At 39.8% G+C, this 19,326-nt stretch overlaps 1 protein-coding gene across 22 annotated transcripts in view; it reads right to left on the bottom strand.

The window, feature by feature from the left end:
- LOC140734712 (ataxin-7-like protein 1) overlaps positions 1-19,326 on the bottom strand; it is a 260,198-nt gene that overhangs the window by 55,457 nt on the left and 185,415 nt on the right. For all 22 annotated transcript variants that reach the window (XM_073059059.1, XM_073059060.1, XM_073059061.1 and 19 more), the window contains one exon: positions 15,073-15,365. In XM_073059059.1, coding sequence (XP_072915160.1) covers positions 15,073-15,365 — 293 coding nt within the window. The remainder of the gene's footprint in view (positions 1-15,072; positions 15,366-19,326) is intronic.

Raw genomic sequence — 19,326 nt, 5'->3', positions numbered from 1 at the left:
ATCTAGTCAGCTCCATCTTGGGCACTAGACTACAAAGTACCCAGGACATCTTTAGGAAGCGGTGTCTCAGAAAGGCAGCATCCGTTATTAAGGACCTCCAGCACCCAGGGCATGCCCTTTTCTCACTGTTACCATCAGGAAGGAAGTACAGAAGCCTGAAGGCACACACTCAGCGATTCAGGAACAGCTTCTTCCCCTCTGCCATCTGATCCTTAAATGAACTTTGAAGCTTTGGACACTACCTCACTTTTTTAATCTACATTATTTCTGTTTTTGTACATTTCTTAATCTATTCAACATATGTAATTGATTTACTTGTTCATTTATCATGTTTTATATTATTTATTATGATTATTCTTTTCTGTCTCTGCTAGATTATGTATTGCATTGAACTGCTACTGCTATATTAACAAATTCCACGTCACATGCCGGTGATAATAAACCTGATTCTGATTCCTATCTTATCGAGCATCTGCAGAATCTCTTGTTATCGCTTTTTGCAAAAGTGGTTATGCTTGCAACCTTGCAAACTTAAAAAAGGATTTTAATTCCTTCTATATAGGAATTATCCATAGAAAGTCTGTGGATTGCATTTTAATGCTAAGTTACCAATGTGCCTCTTCATTATTGGTTTAGATTTTTGGTACATGAATTATTCCTTCTCTAAGCAGGGATAGCAACCCTAGCCATATAGTTATACCAGTGGAGTTCAATACCCATGTTACAACTGACTCTCAAGTGGAATGTTCTTTCTGAAAACATTACTTATTTTTTCAATTCCATGGCTAACTTCAACGTTCCTCATATTGATTGGCACCTCTTTAGTCCAAAAGGTTTAGATGAGGCAGAATTTATTAGGTGTGTCCAGGAAGGATTCCTGACACAATATGTGTACAGATCAACTGCAGGACAAGCCACTCAGGATCTAATACCAGAGAATGAACCTAGTCAGGTGACAGATCTCTCGGTGAGTGAGCATTTTAGAGATAGCGACCATAGCTTCCTGCTCTTCAGTGTAGCATAGACATATGTTCTATGTTTAATGCCATGCACTAGATATTAAGTACATTACTTTCAGAATAAAAGATCACAGAAAATTGTATACACAATTGAATTAATAATTCTTGGATCCTGCACCAGGTTTAATCTGACAGGCAGAAGATCCAAGAGGCAATTCTCCCAAGTAAATGCTGAAGAATCAGCAAAACTGAGCTCAGATGGAGTGTCTGCAGCAGAGTGGAACTGCTCAACTTTGTTTCTAAGTTTGAAAGTTAAGACTACAGACAGTCTGTATTGGCAGCACCATCTCTACTTCCATCATGCTGAGCACTGGTGTTCCCCAGGGCTGTGCTCAGTCCGCTGCTCCTCACATTGCTAACACACGAGGGTACTGCCCAATCCAGTTCTAACCGATCATTAAGTTCGCTGACAACACCACAGTGAGTAGCCACATCAACAGTGATGGAACAGCACACAGGGAAGAAAAAAAAGCAGCTTGTGGTCTGGTGTAAACATAACAACCTGAGTCTCAATGTGGACAAGATTAAAGAAATGATTGTGGACTTCAGAAAGGTGCAGGCTGATCACTCTCTATTGCGCACCAGTTTTTCCGTGGACAGGATCAGGAACATCATGTTTCTTGCCGTACACATTACTGATGATCTCACTTGGTCCCTCATTACCACCTCTGTAGCCAAGAGAGCACAGCAGCACCTTTGCTTCCTGATGATACTGAGGCAAGTGAGGCTCTCCATTCTTATCATATTCTGCTGGAGCACCATTGAGAGCGTTCTGACAAGCCGCATCGCCATTTGGGATAGAATTTGCAATATATCAGATCACAGAGCACCAGACCCTGCAACAGTGAGGGCTGCTGAACATATTGTCAAGGCCTCTCTCCTCTCCCACTACTCCCCTTCAGGACATATATCAGAAGCGCTGCATACGCAATTCCTCCAGCATTGTCAAGAACCCTTCACATCTCCTCAACAATCTCTTTGACTTCCTGTTGACAGGCAAAAGGTACTGCAGCATAAGAACCAGAAACGTCAGGCTGGGTAATGGCTTCTACCCCCAGGGTGTTAGACTTCTTAACCACACCCTCACCCTGCACTGTCCATTTTTCATCTTTTATTTTTGCTGTTTCACATGTTTATACGATTGCTTGTTTTATTATAATAATACCAGTAACATTATACTGTCTTACATGCACCTCTCACTCTATGTCAACCTGTCAATCTTCAGGCCATGCCACTCAGGGTATTACTATTATTTTGTGACTGCTTGTGCCGGATTGTAACTACAGTTATGTGCTGTGTTTGACTATATGTAATGTGTTTTGCACCATGGCCCCACTGGAAAGATGTTTCACTTAGCTGTATACATGGGTATAGTTGAATGACAGCAAACTTGAACTTGTACTTGAAAGTTTAGAATTAACATCAAATGTACACATTTTTCAGACTTCATTGCTTTCTCTTTGGGTAAAATGCAGCAGCCATTTGCAACTGTATTTTGCAAAATGTATTTGCAACAGCCAGTAAGACTCAACCCAAAATCTCTCCTCAGTTCGCAATGATTACAGTGGTGCATAACTAAAGTTCTGTGATGCAGGAGGACTGTCAATGAGACCCTGAAATACAAACTTTATCAGCTCATCCATTAATTACAAGTCAGTAATGCCCTACTGACAATCAGTTACATTTACCTCAAATGCAACAAATTCCATATAGTGTCTTATCATGACTAGACTTAGGAAAGGATTCTGAAGATATTCACCATTTAAAAATAAACAGTGCTATGGCACTGCAATCTCTGAAACAACTCCTGATGTTTGTTTGTATCTGACATTATTTGTGGAGAATATTTCAAATTTAACAAATTTCATGCTGGTGATAATAAACCTGATTCTGATTCTGAAATGCCTATTGACAGACATACAGCATCTATTCAAGTGTAAACCACCGGAGACGAGAGCTGTAATAGATAATTCTTCATTGGAGTAAATATGAACTGTGCTGGATAAACCTCGGGGCAGTGTATATTGTGCAAAGCAAGTTTATTGTGCTTTCCTACTTAGACTGTTCAATAACCAGACTGTCCTGTGCAGTGCTAAGCTACACGCATAAGAAAACTCTTCTGACCTCCACTCAGTATGCTTTTGTGAGCCACCAATCCCTGTAATCATTTTAATGCCTTCCCTAATTTACAACAAAACTACAGCCCAAGTGATCACACAGAGTCACATTTGAGCACCCAGTGCAGAACTGATGGCAGAATCCCACAGCAGAAAAACAGATAATGTCAAGTGACCAAAGCAAGAGCACACTGGAGTACGAGAAATGAGAAAAGCTAAGAACAGCTGTAGAGGAATTGGTAAGTGACACTTCAGCTCAATGAGAAGTGGGTGGGGAGAGTTTCAAGTCAATATCTGTCTCAATAAACTTGCATGTCAAAGAGGATCAATGTATTCAGTAAGAAAACAAAACTTAGAAGTTGCTGGTTAAACTCAAAACTTCAATTTGTTACTTAAGTGGTGCAAAGAATGATGGGTGTATAGGTGATATGTTACACCAGCTGCCAGCTAGGAGCTTGTGATTTCACTGCAACCCAGCAATCTGCTAAGTCTGCAACTTACACTAGAGTTGATATGCTGGATTACTGGAGTATCAGAAGATTAAAGGCCAGATGTGGATGGTAGGAAATGGTGCAAGGTATAGTATGGACCCTTTGAAGAGTAAGAATAAGGTAAAGACGCCCTCATCAGAAGATGAGAGAGGCCTCAGCTTTTGCCCACTTACTGAAGGTATCTGCTTGCATGCAGCGATAAGTCAAAGTCTGCAATATAGATGAGTACTTTCACCATGAGGCCACTACAACGGAAGAAGTCTCGATAGCTCTTTAACCACATGTAAATTAACATAGGGACAAACAGATTAGATGATTAATTGTGAGATCGGAAAAATGTTGAGAGAGTCAGGGGTTTCAATTCCTGCAACACTGACACCTAGCAATGGCAAAAGAGGGAGATATTCCACTGAGCCGACTCCATTTAAAACAAACAAGAACCAGTTCCCTGACAAATCAAATAGCGATGTGTAGGGTTTTAAACTCACAGAAGGGATGTGGTGGGAAGAAAGGGTGATGGTAAGGATAGATTTGGAAACAGGAAAGGTACCATCAAAAGTCCCATGAGTAAAGTCAAAACTGCATATCAGTATTGATATGACCAAAAGTGAATAAATCAAGAAGTAGTTTTTTTTTGCTTCTGTAATTAATAGGATGGTGAAGGAAGTGTAAATGAATGTGCAATCTTTGGATACTCAAAAAACCACTAAGGTGCCACTTAAGAAGATGTTACACCTTACAGAACAGAGAATAATGAATTAGCTTGGTTTGATGATTGATTAATGAGCTGAAAATAAGAGTTGGAACAAGCAGATTATTAAGAAATAGACAGTATGTAATAAGGTACCACAAGGACCATGCTGAGGGTTCTGCTGTCTACAGCAATGAGGTTCTATGTACAATGTATCCAAATTCGCTGACAGTACTGTTACGAACCCCGTAACTGGGTCACTTACCAGCAAAGATAGAGAGGTCCGCTGAAGTCTGATGGTACTATTTTTAACAGTATTTATTAGTAAAAATACACAAAAATAATATCAATGCAAACATACAGATAATATACGTCGTCAATACTAAATCTAAAAGTGCAGGTATAATAATAATCAATAAGACATAAGCTCTATCGTTGTCTAGGGGATAATGTATTGTCCGATGGAAATATAAAAGTCACTCAGTTCAAGCAGGCTGCAGCCTTGGGTTGGAGAGAGAGAGAGATTTGGAGAAAAACTTGCCAATTCCTGTTATGATTTCGATCCGTCAGAGTCTCGTTAGTGTGGCCATTCACTTGTGGCCTCTCCTTTAGCTAAGCCGTTCTTCCGTGATGAGCCTGCCACCCTGGCAAGGGAGGATGCACACAAGCCCTCACCGGCGTTCACTATAAACGCTGTCACTGGATTTCCAGCGTTTCTCCTGGTGCGTCTAAAGGGGTTGTTCCCCAGACCCTCTTTTATCCTTACTCATGGGGTCTCAGATGTCAATCAGGTTGGGATGATGCAATCCCTCAACCAGCCCACTCTGGTCATCCCCTGAGGGCTTCAATGAATAGTACAGTACTCAATACACAATTCCGTCTCCAAGAGACAATGGCCGTTAACAGTGGCTTTGTTTTGCTGAGGCCAGGACACATTCCAAACCTTATGGATTCTCTCTCATTTCCTGGGTCCCAGACCCGAATTAATAGCGATCTTGCGATTCTCAAAAAGGAGGGGGCGACTTTGTACCCTTCGGCCCCTCAGAGTTGCGGTACATTCGTAACAGTACAGGTGGAGGGAAAGCAACATAATAATTTGTAAATTATTGAAGATACAGGCAGTCCCCGGGTTGCATACGAGTTCCATTCCTGAGTCTGTCTTTAAGTCGGATTTGTACGGAAGTCAGAACAAGTACATCCAGTATTATTTAGCGTCAGTTAGTCAAACGTTTGACTTAGTATTTAGTATATATTTTACCTTTCTATGCATATAAAACACTTAAGAAACGTATGTATTCCAATAATTAAACCACTGCATTGCTTAGTAATAATTGTAGCTTTCATCGGGGCAGGGCCTTTCACATGCTCCATTATTCTCACTTCATTCTTTATCCTTTAAAATTGTTCCAATCATTGACCGACTGTAGCCTAACGCTTTTCCAATGACCGATGGTGTTTCACCTCTTTCCAATCGCTTTATTATTTCCACTTTATTTTCAATCACGATTGCTTCTCGTCAATGGAACAGAAACACTGCGGGTGGCGGGTCCCGAGCTCCGCTGGGTCCTAAGGACCACCGCACTGAGACAGGTTAAATGGGACAAGTGGGGGCTGTGCTGGGTTTGGGTATTTGATCCTCCACAATATTCCGCATGGGAATTTAAACTGGAGGTGGCAGTGTTTTCTTTACGAGGTTGAGTTGCGAGCTCGACATCAACTTGGCACGGATGGTACTGGAGTCACTGGATCGACATCATCCCGGCATGGGAGTAGTCTGTCACTAGATCGAACTCAGGAATCTCCATTCTCCAGCCCGGCGCTGATCTCACTGCGCCACCAGCCAACCAGAACGGGGTGGGGGGGAGGGGGGGCAGGGTCAAGGTGAATCTTACTAAGAAAAATTTAAGCCAAATACAAAGTTAAACACTCAACACAGTGTCAACGGCAATGACTTAAAATGGCAGACAGCGTTCTCCTTCCTTGGTTTGTAAGTATGAGTTGTCCGTAAGTCGGACATTCATAACTTGGCGACTACCTGTATATAGCACAGTAAGCAGTCTTTGAGTCTATTATATTTGTGTTGACCACAAGACAGCCTAATTCTGCCTTCCATTAGTCAAGATCCCTACAGTGGCACTCAGATACACATGCAAGCACTTAATATATATTAAAAGTCTTTCTGCTTCTACCCCCCTTTCCCCCCCACCATCCTTTAGCATCAGGAAGTTCTTTTTCAATGACAGCTCAGCATTCAATACCATCATCCCCTCAAAACTAGGTAATAAGCTCCATGACCTCGGCCTCAATGCCTCCCTGTGCAATTGGATCTTGGATTTCCTCACTTGTACACCCAGTCAGTTCGGATTGGCAATAATATCTCCTCCATGAATAACATGAGCGTAGATACATATTTGCTTAGCCCCGTGCTCTACTCTCTTTACACCTATCACTGTGAGGCTAAGCACAGCTCCAATGCCATATGCAAGTTTGCTGATGACACCACTGTCATGGGCCAAATCAAAAGTGGTGATGAATCAGCATACAGGAGGGAGACTGGAAATCTGGCTGACTGGTGTCATAACAACAACCTCCCACCCAATGTCAGCAAGACCAAGGTGCTGATTGCAGACGTCAGGAAAGGGAAAGCAGAGGTCCATAAGGCAGCACTCATTGGAGGATCAGAGGTGGAGAGGATTAGCAACTTTAAATTCCTGGAAGTTACTATTTTGGAGAACCTGCCCTGGACCCAGCACGTAAGTGCAATTGCGAAGAAAGAACGGCACAGCCTCTATTTCCTTAGGAGTTTGCAAAGATTCTGCATGAAATCTAAAACTCTGACAAACTTCTATGGGTGTACAGTGGAGAGTGTATTGACTGACTGCATCACAGCCTGGAATGGAAGCACCAATGCCTTTGAAAGGAAAACCCTACAATATGCCCAGTCCATCTATCACATTTAAAACCCTCCTAGCCATTGAGCACATTTACATGAAATGTTGTGGAAAGAAAACAGCACCTATCATCAGGTCATGCTCTCTCCTCACTGCTAACATCAGGTTCAAGATACAAGAGCCTCAGGACTCACAGTTACTACCTCTCAACCATCAGGTTCTTGAACAAAAGGGGATAACTACATTCAACTTTACTTGCCCATCACTGAAATGTTCCCACAACCAATGATCTCACTTTCAAGCAACACACACAAAATGCTGGTGACCTTAGCCCAAAACATCAACTGTTTACTCTTTTTCATAGATGCTGCCTTGCCTGCTGAGTTCCTCCAGCATTTTGTGTGTGTTGCTTAGATTTCTAGCATATGCAGATACTCTTCTGTTTGTGATCTCACATTCAGGGACGATTCATCTCACGTTCTCGTTTTTTATTGCTAATTATTTATATGTACATTTGCACAGTTTGTTGTCTTCTGCACTCTGGTTAATTTTTCATGGATCCTGTTATAGTTATTATTCTATAGATTTACTGAGTATGCTGACAAGAAAATGAATCTCAAGGTTGTATACATTGACACATATGGACTTTGATAATATAACATATTTTGAACTTTTAACTTGGGCTGAAAACTTTTTTTCCTCACCTTGCTGAAAATACTTTCTCTATGCAACTGTATGGATGTTTTCCAGTCCAGATTTCAACAACACCACAGCACTAAATCTGTTCTGGTCAAGGTTGTAAATGACATTTGCTTAAACTCTGATGATGAAAAAACATCAGTTTTGCTTTTACTGGATCTTGGTGCTGCTTTTGACACAGTTGACCATGATATATTACTAGACAGACTGGAAAACTAAGTGGGACTTTCTGATACAGTCCTTAAGTGTTTTAAGTTGTACAGTATTTATTTTATTAACAGTCAGACCATCTTGTATCAATTGGTAGCTGCATATCTAACTAAACAAAAGTGACATGCAGTGCCTCAAGGGTCCACACTAGGGCCTCATCTGTTTAACATATACATTCTCAAACCATGGTAAGCAACAAAATATCTTACCATAATTATGCAGATGTCACTCAAGATTTATGTAACAGTGTCATCAAGTGACTACGGTCCCATACAATTATTAAAACACTGCATTGAACAAATCACTGATTGAATGTGCCAAAATTTCCTCCAGTTAAACAAAGAGAAAACTGAAACAATTGTTTTTGGTGCCAAAAAAGAACGATTAAAAGTCAGTGCTCATTTAGAATCCCTGTTATTACAGACCACAAACCAAGCCAGAAACCTTGGTGTTGTGACGGACTCCGGCTTAAATTTTAACTGCCACATTGAGACAATTACAAAGTCAGCCTACTATCATCTTAAAAATATCTCAGCAAGAACTAGATAACTCATCCACGCATTTATTTTTAGTAGGCTTGACTACTGTGATGGCATTTCCACAGGTTTCTGTAAAAAATCCCAGATAGCTGCAGCTCATTCAGAATGCTGCTGCTAGTGTCCTAAAACCAAGAAAGTAGATAGATAGAGATAGATAGATAGATACTTTATTCATCCCCATGGGGAAATTCAACTTTTTTCCAATGTCCCATACACTTGTTGTAGCAAAACTAATTACATACAATACTTAACTCAGTAAAAAAATATGATATGCATCTAAATCACAATCTCAAAAAGCATTAATAATAGCTTTTACAAAGTTCTTAAGTCCTGGCGGTAGAATTGTAAAGCCTAATGGCATTGGGGAGTATTGACCTCTTCATCCTGTCTGAGGAGCATTGCATCGATAGTAACCTGTCGCTGAAACTGCTTCTCTGTCTCTGGATGGTGCTATGTAGAGGATGTTCAGAGTTATCCATAATTGACCGTAGCCTACTCAGCGCCCTTCGCTCAGCTACCGATGTTAAACTCTCCAGTACTTTGCCCACGACAGAGCCCGCCTTCCTTACCAGCTTATTAAGACGTGAGGCGTCCCTCTTCTTAATGCTTCCTCCCCAACACGCCACCACAAAGAAGAGGGCGCTCTCCACAACTGACCTATAGAACATCTTCAGCATCTCACTACAGACATTGAATGACGCCAACCTTCTTAGGAAGTACAGTCGACTCTGTGCCTTCCTGCACAAGGCATCTGTGTTGGCAGTCCAGTCTAGCTTCTCGTCTAACTGTACTCCCAGATACTTGTAGGTCTTAACCTGCTCCACACATTCTCCATTAGAACTACACTGGCCTTCTGTCCATCGGAGATTTGGCTTTAAAATATTACCACTGGTTTATAAAGCATTGAACAGTCTCGAACCAAAATACATCTCTGATCTCCTGCTGCATTATGAACCTTCCTGAGCTCTCAGGCTGTCTGGCGTGGGTCTGCTTACTGTCCACAGGGTCAGAACTGGACATGGTGAAGCAGCTGTTAGGTACTATGCTTCGTGTATCTGTAATAACCTTCCAGAGGACCTGAAGTCTGCACCAACTTTAAGCTCATTTAAATCGAGGTTTAAAACTTTTCTTTTTGCTGTAGCTTTTAATCAGAATCTCCTGCACTGTAACTTCTATTTATCGTATCTATTTTTTGTGTGATTTTATTCTCTTGTATATTGTCTGAAAATTGATGTTTGATTTTTATATCTTGTTCTTTGTAAACACTTTGAATTAGCTTGTGTTTGAAAAGTGCTATACAAATAAATTTGTTTGCTTGCTTACCAATGAACATAAATCAACTTTTCAGCTGAGGGCAAAAGTCTGGGACTTTTACCTAGGACTTTCAATTAAGCTCCTTCTTAGCCTCTTCTGGACTAGAGTAAAGCATGCCCAGTCAATCCAATCTTTCTTCAATGCTACAAATTTTACAGTCCTGGAAATACATTCTTAAATCTTCTCTATATGTTAGCACGTGACTCTTGTAATATGATGACCATAACTGTGTGCTGTACTCAAGCTTTGGTCTAATTAGTGCTAGTTAATAGTTCCAGAAAAAAAACCCTCCCCCACAAGATCTTAGAAGTCCATAACTCAGCTAAAAAGCATTTGGTTCTCCCTTTTAATCACTTTCTTTTCTTGTTCTGCTACCTTTAAAGGCAGCTGACAGTCCAATGTTCCTTTATTGCTCAATCTTCCTCTTTATCTTAAATTCACTGGTCTTGTTGCCACTTCCTAAATGCACCAACTTGAACTTCAAGGATTAAAATCCATCTACCATTTTTTTTGCCAACTTGACCAGACCATCAAAATCTTCCTCAGTCTGAAGCTCTGCTTTTTCAGATCAACCATATGCAAAAACTGACTACACCTACAACTGCCTTTATCATGGCCCCTACATTTTAGTATAAATTATTAATTTATATTAAAGAGCACAGTGATCGAGTAGTCAGATTTGTAGAACAGCCTTCTAGACAAAAGAGCATTCATCAACCACTGTCTTTTGCTTCTTGCCAATGAACCAATTTTGGCTCCTAGCTAGGATTGCAGATGTCTTTAATTTTCTGACCAGGGTATCAGGTGGAACTTTATAACTAATCTTTACTTAAATCCATGAAAGCTCCTTGTCTTAGGTGGCTTTCACAATTCCAACAAAGTCCAATGTAAACTCAACAGAATCTCATTTTCCGTCCAGACATATCCTATAATTGTACTCCTCCATGTTGAATACTTGGAAAAAGCACAAAGTAGCAAATGCATAGAATACAATGAAGGCAAAAGGCAGTTTGGCCTTCAGTGCAAAGGGGTTAGAGTTTAAGAACAGGTAGGTCTTGTTACAGTTGTAGAGAACAATGCCTCACCTGGAACACTGCATACAGCTCTGGTGCCCACAACTACAAGAAGATGCAGTAACATTGGAGTGTGTTCAAAAGAGATTCACCAGGCTAATTCCTAGGATAAGAGGACTACTATATTTCTTGGAATTTAGAAGTATGAAGAGTAACATTATTCAAATATATAAAATCCTGGGTGGGCAGGGGAAGGTTTGACAAGGTATATGTTGGGATGTTTTCAGTCATGGAAGAGTCTCAAACAACCAGTCATAACTTAAAGGGACCAGTGATTTAAAGTTGAGAAACTCACAATTTCTTCTCACACAGGGTGGTGAATCTCTGGAATTTTCCATCCCAGCAGGCAGTGGAAGCTGGATCATTAGAAGTTTGGAGAAATAATATAGAAGTGGAGTTGAAGCCAGGATAAGTCAGTCATGATTGTAATAAGAGGAGAAACAGGGTTAAAGTTCCTGATGGCCTTCTTCAGCTTCTCTGTTCTTGTGTACTCTCGGTGGGAGACTCCATGTCAATCACTGAGTGGCTTGGAAGCACTAACATCCACCAATTCAAACAACACATACAAAATGCCGGTGGAACACAGCAGGCCAGGCAGCATCTATAAGGAGAAGCACTCGACGTTTCGGGCTGAGCCGGCCCGAAACGTCGAGTGCTTCTCCTTATAGATGCTGCCTGGCCTGCTGTGTTCCACCAGCATTTTGTGTGTGTTGTTTGAATTTTCAGCATCTGCAGATTTCCTTGTGTTCACCAATTCAACCCAGTCTTGAAGGTAGAAAAATAAAGTATGAAGAGGTGAATGACATGTTAGGTGAATGGACAAAAATGCTGCTGAAGTAATACAACATGGAGAAATAGGAAGTTATTTACTATAGAAGGAAAAAAACAACAGGGCATCTATAATGGTGAAAAAACAGGAATTCTTTGTATTCAGTAACAGAGATAAATCAATAATAATTAATATGCAGGCATAAGTTGTGAGCTGTTTCATTTGTAAATGGAGAAACTGAACCTGTATAAACCTGGAAACAGAATTAGCTTTAATATTACTGGCATATGTCATGAAATTTGTTGTTTCAACTGAAGATGGATGAGCCAAAGGCACGGTCCTGGAGAACACCTACTTTGATGTTCTGGGGCTGGGATGATCTGACATTTAATAAACTCAACAATCTTCCTTTGTGTGAAAATCAACTCATCCATGTTTCCTTGATGTCCAGTTAATCCGGGCATCTAGATGTCACACTCAGTCAAGTGCCACCTTGATAGCTAGGGCAGTCACTCAAATTCAAATCTTGGAATATGCTTGGACCAAAGCTGTGCAGATGTTTCATGCTGATTGGTCCTCCTGGTGAACCCAAAACTATGCACTTGGAGGCCACTTTGTTAGGTACACCTGCTAGGTAATGCAAATATCTAATCAGCAATCATGTGGCAGCAACTTAATGCATTAAAGCATGCAGACATGGTCAAGAGGTTCAGTTGTTCAAACCAAACATGAGAATGGGCAAGAAATGTGATCTAAGTGACTTTGGTTGTGGAAAGACTGTTGGTGCCAGAAGGGATGGTCTGAGTATCTCAGAAACTTCTGATCTCCTGGGAATTTCACACACACCAGTCTCTAAAAGTTTACAGAGAATGGTGTAAGAAACAAAAATCATCTAGTCAGCTGCAGTTCTGTGGGCAAAAATGTCTTGTTAATGGAAGAGTTCAGAGGAGAATGGCCAGACTGGTTCAAGTTTGACAGGAAGGCGACAGTAACTCAAATAACCACATGTTACAACAGCGATGAGCAGAAGAGCGTCACACATCAAACCTTGAAGTGGATGGGCTACAGCAGCACAAGACCACTAACATAAATTCAGTGGCCACTTTACATGGTACAGGAGGTAGTGAGTGCACGTTGGTGAGTAAATGCTACTTAATAGCACAGTCAGCAACTACTAAAACTGGGCAGTAGTTAGCTGGATTTGTTTTATCTGGGTTTTTTTGTGAGCACATCACACCTGGGCAATTTTCCACATACAAATGTGGAAAATGGTAGGTGCCAATGCCATAAGTGTACTGGAAGTGTAAGGAAGCTAGATATGAAGCACAGGTCAGATCTCACAGGCTTTTCAGTAATCCTTGACATCACCTTAAATCATTTGAAATATGCTCATAATTTTCACATATGACAATTACTTTACTCCAGGAATCAGCCTGCTGTGCTTCTGAATTGCTTCCACTACATAATTCTATTAAATAAAGAGTTCCATTGAGTATTAAGGACTCTTTAAGAAATAGAAAGACGTGACTACTTTTCTTCTATCACTCTTGCAATGAACTTGTCATTAAAAGAATGCTGCAATCTATTATGATGTCCTTGAAACTATCAGATGGTTATGAGAAATTGATTCACAAATGCTCTTCAGGGAAGGAAATATACTCGTCTCAGCTGGTCTGACCTTTATGTAACTCCAGACACATCATTATGCTTTTTCCTAATTTGTTCTTTGAAATGTTCAAAAAAACAATTAGGTACAGATGATAAATGCTGGCTTTGCCAACAAACATACATTCTGTATAATTTTTTAAAATACACAATTCTTTTATCTTCCTTAATTCCACTTATGAAGCCTATACAGCTTATTTATCACTTGTCATATCCCCTGAAATCACTGAAGTTATTTTACTCGCAATCACACAAACTACTCTTCATCCTCTACCATTTTCCAGGTTGACCTTAGATCTTGGTGTATTTAATTTTGAGTTTGGACCTGTAATTCATTCACTTCCTGACAGCACCTTATGTAGAAGTATAAATTAGGTTGTTTTAGTTACACAGCCTATCCCTAGTCTTTCATTTTTTTATATTATTCCTTTCATTTTAAATAAGTTAACATTTTTCAGATTTCTTCTTACTCCATACTGCCTGAAGTACAACTTCTGAGCACCACTTTCACTTCTTCTTGCCTTTTAGAACTCTTATTCCTTCTCTCCCTCCTATTTACAAGATTAACATTTGACCAAAGCCTTGACAGCTTTCCTAATGTGTGGAGACTAAAACTAAGAAGAATGTTGCTGCCGAGGCTTATCAGTGACTTAATGTTTATCATATTTTCTTTCCTTTTCTACATTGTCTCCATTTATGGAATTAAAAATTCCATTTTTAAACAGCTTTCTTAACTTAGTCTCCCATTTTTTCAAGATTTGAGCTGAAAAGTCCAAGGACCTTTCCATTTTTATGCTACTTTGAAGTTGTACCATTAAATTTACATGATCTTTATATAATGTTATCTTTACATACCTTACTGCAAACCTTGCTGCCACACATCTACCAGTTTTGCCTCTGCTGCCGATTCCTCCTCCCTTATTCTGCTTTTCATACATTGTCACATCTGGAAACTGAACCTTTGAAAAACCATTCCTATAAAGTCACTTCAATAATGAAACCTGAGCACCGTTGCTGTTTCCCCTGGATTCTGAAGAATAACTTTGCATCAAAGTTCTTCTGCCTGTTGTTTGTACCCACTGTGCTACTGTCCCTTTCATGCCTCAAGTTTCCTTTGCTGAAAAAACATTAATCCGTTCGTTATCCATTGGCAACAGGTAAATTCTGGTACAGAACCCAGCTCAAGTTACCAGCCTTCATATCAAATGTCAATGTGGTTTGACAAATTATAATTATGCACTTGAGCAATGTGTCTTCGCTGAAGATCCAATAATGCATTTTGCAGAAGGACATCATGAATACCAATTATAATAGCAACTCTGGTTTATTTGTTCCTTCTTCAACTGATGGGACACCAGGGCACATTTTTTTATATCAGAATCTCCAAATTTTCATTTGAGAACACACAAGTGCACACTTTTAAAAATAAATATTAATGCATATAATGTTAAAATTATTCAAAACATATTTTACATAGTTTTATTCATCCCCATCTCCCAAAAAAAATACCTTCTGTAGATTTCCTGCCCATCATTATAGTAAACGACAACAAAGGGCAAGTTTATGGCAGAAAAAAGTAGAGAGAAATGCTCACCAGAAAGTCTTTTGTGCGATTTGTTATTACTTTTAGCACCATTCTGATGTTTCTTGTCTACCACAGGCGGCACTATTGCTTTCCCATTCAAAATCTTCTCAGATGAAGGTGGCACAGACTTTGATGTTGTTGATGTCAAACCAGATTTAACCAAACTTGCAGAAGATGTGGAGGTTGAGGAGGCAGAAGAGGTGGTAGAGGTGGTAGCAGTGCTGGAACTCATTTTAACATTGGCACCATCTGTTTTCACCAGGTTAGGGATCTTCTCAAGACTGACTACTGGGACAGGAACACTGCAAGAAAGAAGTCCCACCGATTAGAAATGTCTCAGTATGTTCACCCTATCACGGGCACAAATGGAAAACTAAATTTAGAGGTGAATAAACTACTTCAGGCAGTATTTGCTCAGTATTTTCCCCAGGATATCATTTTAAATCAAATGACAGTTTCACAATATGAGGTTCATTGTGAATAAAATGGATGCAATCAGAGCTCAAGCATACAGCGATATAGGCATTTTCTAATTTTTAATGAGCTATATAAAGTATTCAGCAGATCCAGAACTTTTCCACTTCCTAATATCAACTACACAAGGCTGGAGAGCAAATGAAAAGAGTTAGTAGACAAAAATGATTTGATGCTATTAGGTTTGATTTCAAAACTTAATTCAACCAACAATTAACATACATTGCTACACCTACCCATTAGCTTTATTGACTAGCCAACAAAAACAAAGGCCTAACAAAGTGATCAGAAATATGGCATATCCAAATTGCATTGTTACACCAAGCAGCATTAATGAGATTGTTTTTGCTAAAATAGCTAATATTTGCCTTAATTTCCTGGAGGTTAATTACCCTGCATACTCAGGCTGGGGTGAGGAGAGAAGAGAGATGATTAAAATCACCGGTTAGGGTTCTAGTTCCTGATTTTGGTAATTCCTGCAATAGCTATGTATCACAGGATCCAGCTCAGTAGCACTAACTTGTATAGTGCAACAGCTTTCTGGCACTCATTGACAGGTCTGGCAAGAACATTACCAGAATCAATGTAAACATAATCAAACAGTACTGTCTACAACCAAGGCTTAACAAAAATAAAGTTGATGGAAGAAGTTAAGGAGGACAAAAATCTCGCTTTTGAGGCAAAGGTGAACCATCTCAAAATGTGGAAAAGCAATATTCAGCTTTCAGCTAACAACAGTGATGATACAGATCACCATTTTGGAAAATAAAGTACAGATATTATCTGGCAGTCAGGATATTGAAAATGCAGCCTGAGAATCACAAGTTGTTCACTGATGCCAAAATAAATATTGAATCTGAACAGTTTGAGGAAGCAAAATAAGATCTGATGACTGGTTGGAAGTTAAACTGACCCAGTACAGTGTAATAATGGTAAAGTTGTTGGTGTTCGCAGAATCTACAGGGAATGATTTGTAGCATGTCTTTGAGCCTAATCAGCATCACCAAAATTTGTGCAAACTGTAGCTGATGTTACTTTTCTGGATATAGAACTTACCCAACAGGATCCAAACAGAACAACATCTGGGCAGACCCTAACCAAAAAAGGGCAGCCATTGGTAACTGATATTATGAAGCTCTATTTCTCCCAGAACAGATGATTTAAGTTCAAGATCAAGTTTATTTGTTACTCAAACATACATATGTATGCAGCTAAATGAAACAGCATTCTTCTGGGGCCAACGTGCAAGACACAGTACATACAGTCACATATAGCACATATAGTCACAATAGACGATATAGTCACAAAATAATATTAGCACAAGTCTCTGCAAACAGGGCCTGAAGATTCATAATGCATGGAATGTTGGCCTGGAGCCATGCTTTTGCAAAAAAAAAAGCATGCAGCAGTTCCTCATCTCCTGAAGCCGCAGATGACAGCAATCCAACTTGTCCTTACAGAGCAAACACAAGAGAGCAGCACTGACTGGAGAGTGGCCTGCAGGGGCTGACCCTCAACCCAGCAGTTTCCAGCATGCCTGTGAAAGATGATTCCAAAAGGCACCAATCCAATGGTTTTGTTTCCTAGTAGGGCTTCAGCAAGAGTCTGTGTTATAACATCCAGCAGGTGGCAAGTTATGTACAAACTGGTCTTGGTTGGGTCCAAAACAAGGCTACTAGTTACTGGACTGGGAAATAATGGTTACGATAGGTACCTTAATAAAAGACAAAGCTGAAATACATTCTAAATCCAGCATAGTGTATTCCTCTTCCACTCCCATCAAAATCATGTTTAGGCAAAGCTGTACAAAGCTAAGTAAACTGATTAAGTAAAAATCAGGATTTTTAAGGCACTTTTCACAATGTCCGGTCATCCTGAACAGCTTTATATATTAATTAGATCTATTTAAGTGCAATGCAACAGAAGTAGCAGTCTACCTATGCATCACAATCTCTCATCAATAGCAATAGAATAACAAATAGATAATCAGATTTTAGAGACAATGAGTGAGGAATAAATTATACCTCTGCTCTTAATTTCAAAGAGTTGTTTCAATACAGATAATGTTACTTGGCCCATCAAATCCATTCGGGCTCTCAGGTCTCAGTGCCTATTCTATCCCTTGGCCTTGCCAGTTTATTTATCTCCAATGCCTACTCAGTTTCTTTCTGAAATGAACCACCCTCACAGACGTAAATTCCAGATTTATTTTTTAAAAAGTGCTTCCTCACAATATTGTGTACCTTGCCCTGAACCTTAAATACACAACCTCTTGTCATTAGTAGCATTTCTAAACCTGTCATAATGTTGTGCATATCAATTAAATTTCCTTTCAACCTCCTTTAATTCAAGGGAAACAACCACAGCTTTGCCAACATACCCTTGTAAATTAATATCCCTCAGCCCCAGATCAATCTGTTAACTTAAATCTTACCTTCAAGGACCAATCAGAAAATGCAATAAACAGTGGTGACCAGAAATGGACACAATGCTCTAGCCATAACCTAACCCAGGGGTTCCCAACCGTTTTTAAGCCATGGACCCCTACCATAAACTGAGGGGCCCATGGACCCCAGGTTGGGAACCTCTGGTCTAACCAAAGCTTCACATAGGTTTGGCACAAAATTTACTTCAATTTATAAAATCCAAATCCCAGAAGTATTTGCTAATATTCCCTCACATCCCTCTGTTGCAGCACACTCTTTAGAAGTGTTATCAACTCTAGTTTGCTTCTCCCTCCTGCTTCTCTGTAATAAACTCCATCTGACAACCATCGGCCCAATCTGCTTGCACAGCCGTGGCCTGCCGAGGTCACGTGGTATTATACTCACTGCTTACCACAACTCCAAGTTTTGCATCATGAGGAAATTTTCCATTTTTACACTTTTCTCCAATATCTGGGTAATTTATATTTAACCTAATACAGCTTTGGTCTTAGCATCTGCCCTCATGAAAGTCTGCTGTCTACCACACACAGTCTGAAAACAACCATATACGATTTTCAGTCCTCCAGCCAAACACATCCCATATGTTAACCCTCTTTTGCCATATGTCTCAATTCTGTTATCAAAGTTTTGTTAAATACTTTCTGATAATTCATACAATATACACTGCAATCTCTTTACTTATCTTCTTATTAGTTCATCAAAAAAGCACAACAGTGTCTCTTACACCTCAGACAGTTGAAGAAGTTTGCTATGAGTCCCCAAATTCTAAGAACTTTCTACAGGGGCAGAATTGAGAGCATCCTGACTGGCTGCATCACTGCCTGGTATGGGAACTGTACTTCCCTCAATTGCAGGGCTCTGCAGAGAGTGGTGCGGACAGCCCAGCACATCTGTAGATATGAACTTCCCACTATTCAGGACATTTACAGAGACAGATGCTTAAAATGATCATTGGGGACCCGAGTCACCCCAACCACAAACTGTTCCAGCTGCTACCATCTGGGAAATGGTACCGCAGCATTAAAACCAGGACATAACAGCATCTGTTAATCATAAGCTGGAACAATTTGATTCATTCTGGGAATAATGGTTTAACTACATAATGCCTCATAGGCCTGATTTTATTCTCACAAATCAATGAATCTGTTGTAAAAAAAAATCACTCCCTACTTGTACATAGTTCTTTCCTTTTGCTTGTTTTTTCTTTCCACTCTTTTCTATAAGTGTGCACCTCAGATAAATACTTTGTGGAGATTTTGTGATATATATGATTATATGATATATATGTACGTCTGAAATACATCTTATGGAAATGTTTGTTTGATGAACTTCAATAAAAAAA

This window comes from Hemitrygon akajei, chromosome 10, assembly GCF_048418815.1.
Source record: "Hemitrygon akajei chromosome 10, sHemAka1.3, whole genome shotgun sequence".
Lineage (NCBI taxonomy): Eukaryota > Metazoa > Chordata > Chondrichthyes > Myliobatiformes > Dasyatidae > Hemitrygon > Hemitrygon akajei.
The sequence above is the reverse complement of the archived record's forward strand: the minus strand, read 5'-3'. Positions and strand labels throughout refer to the sequence as shown.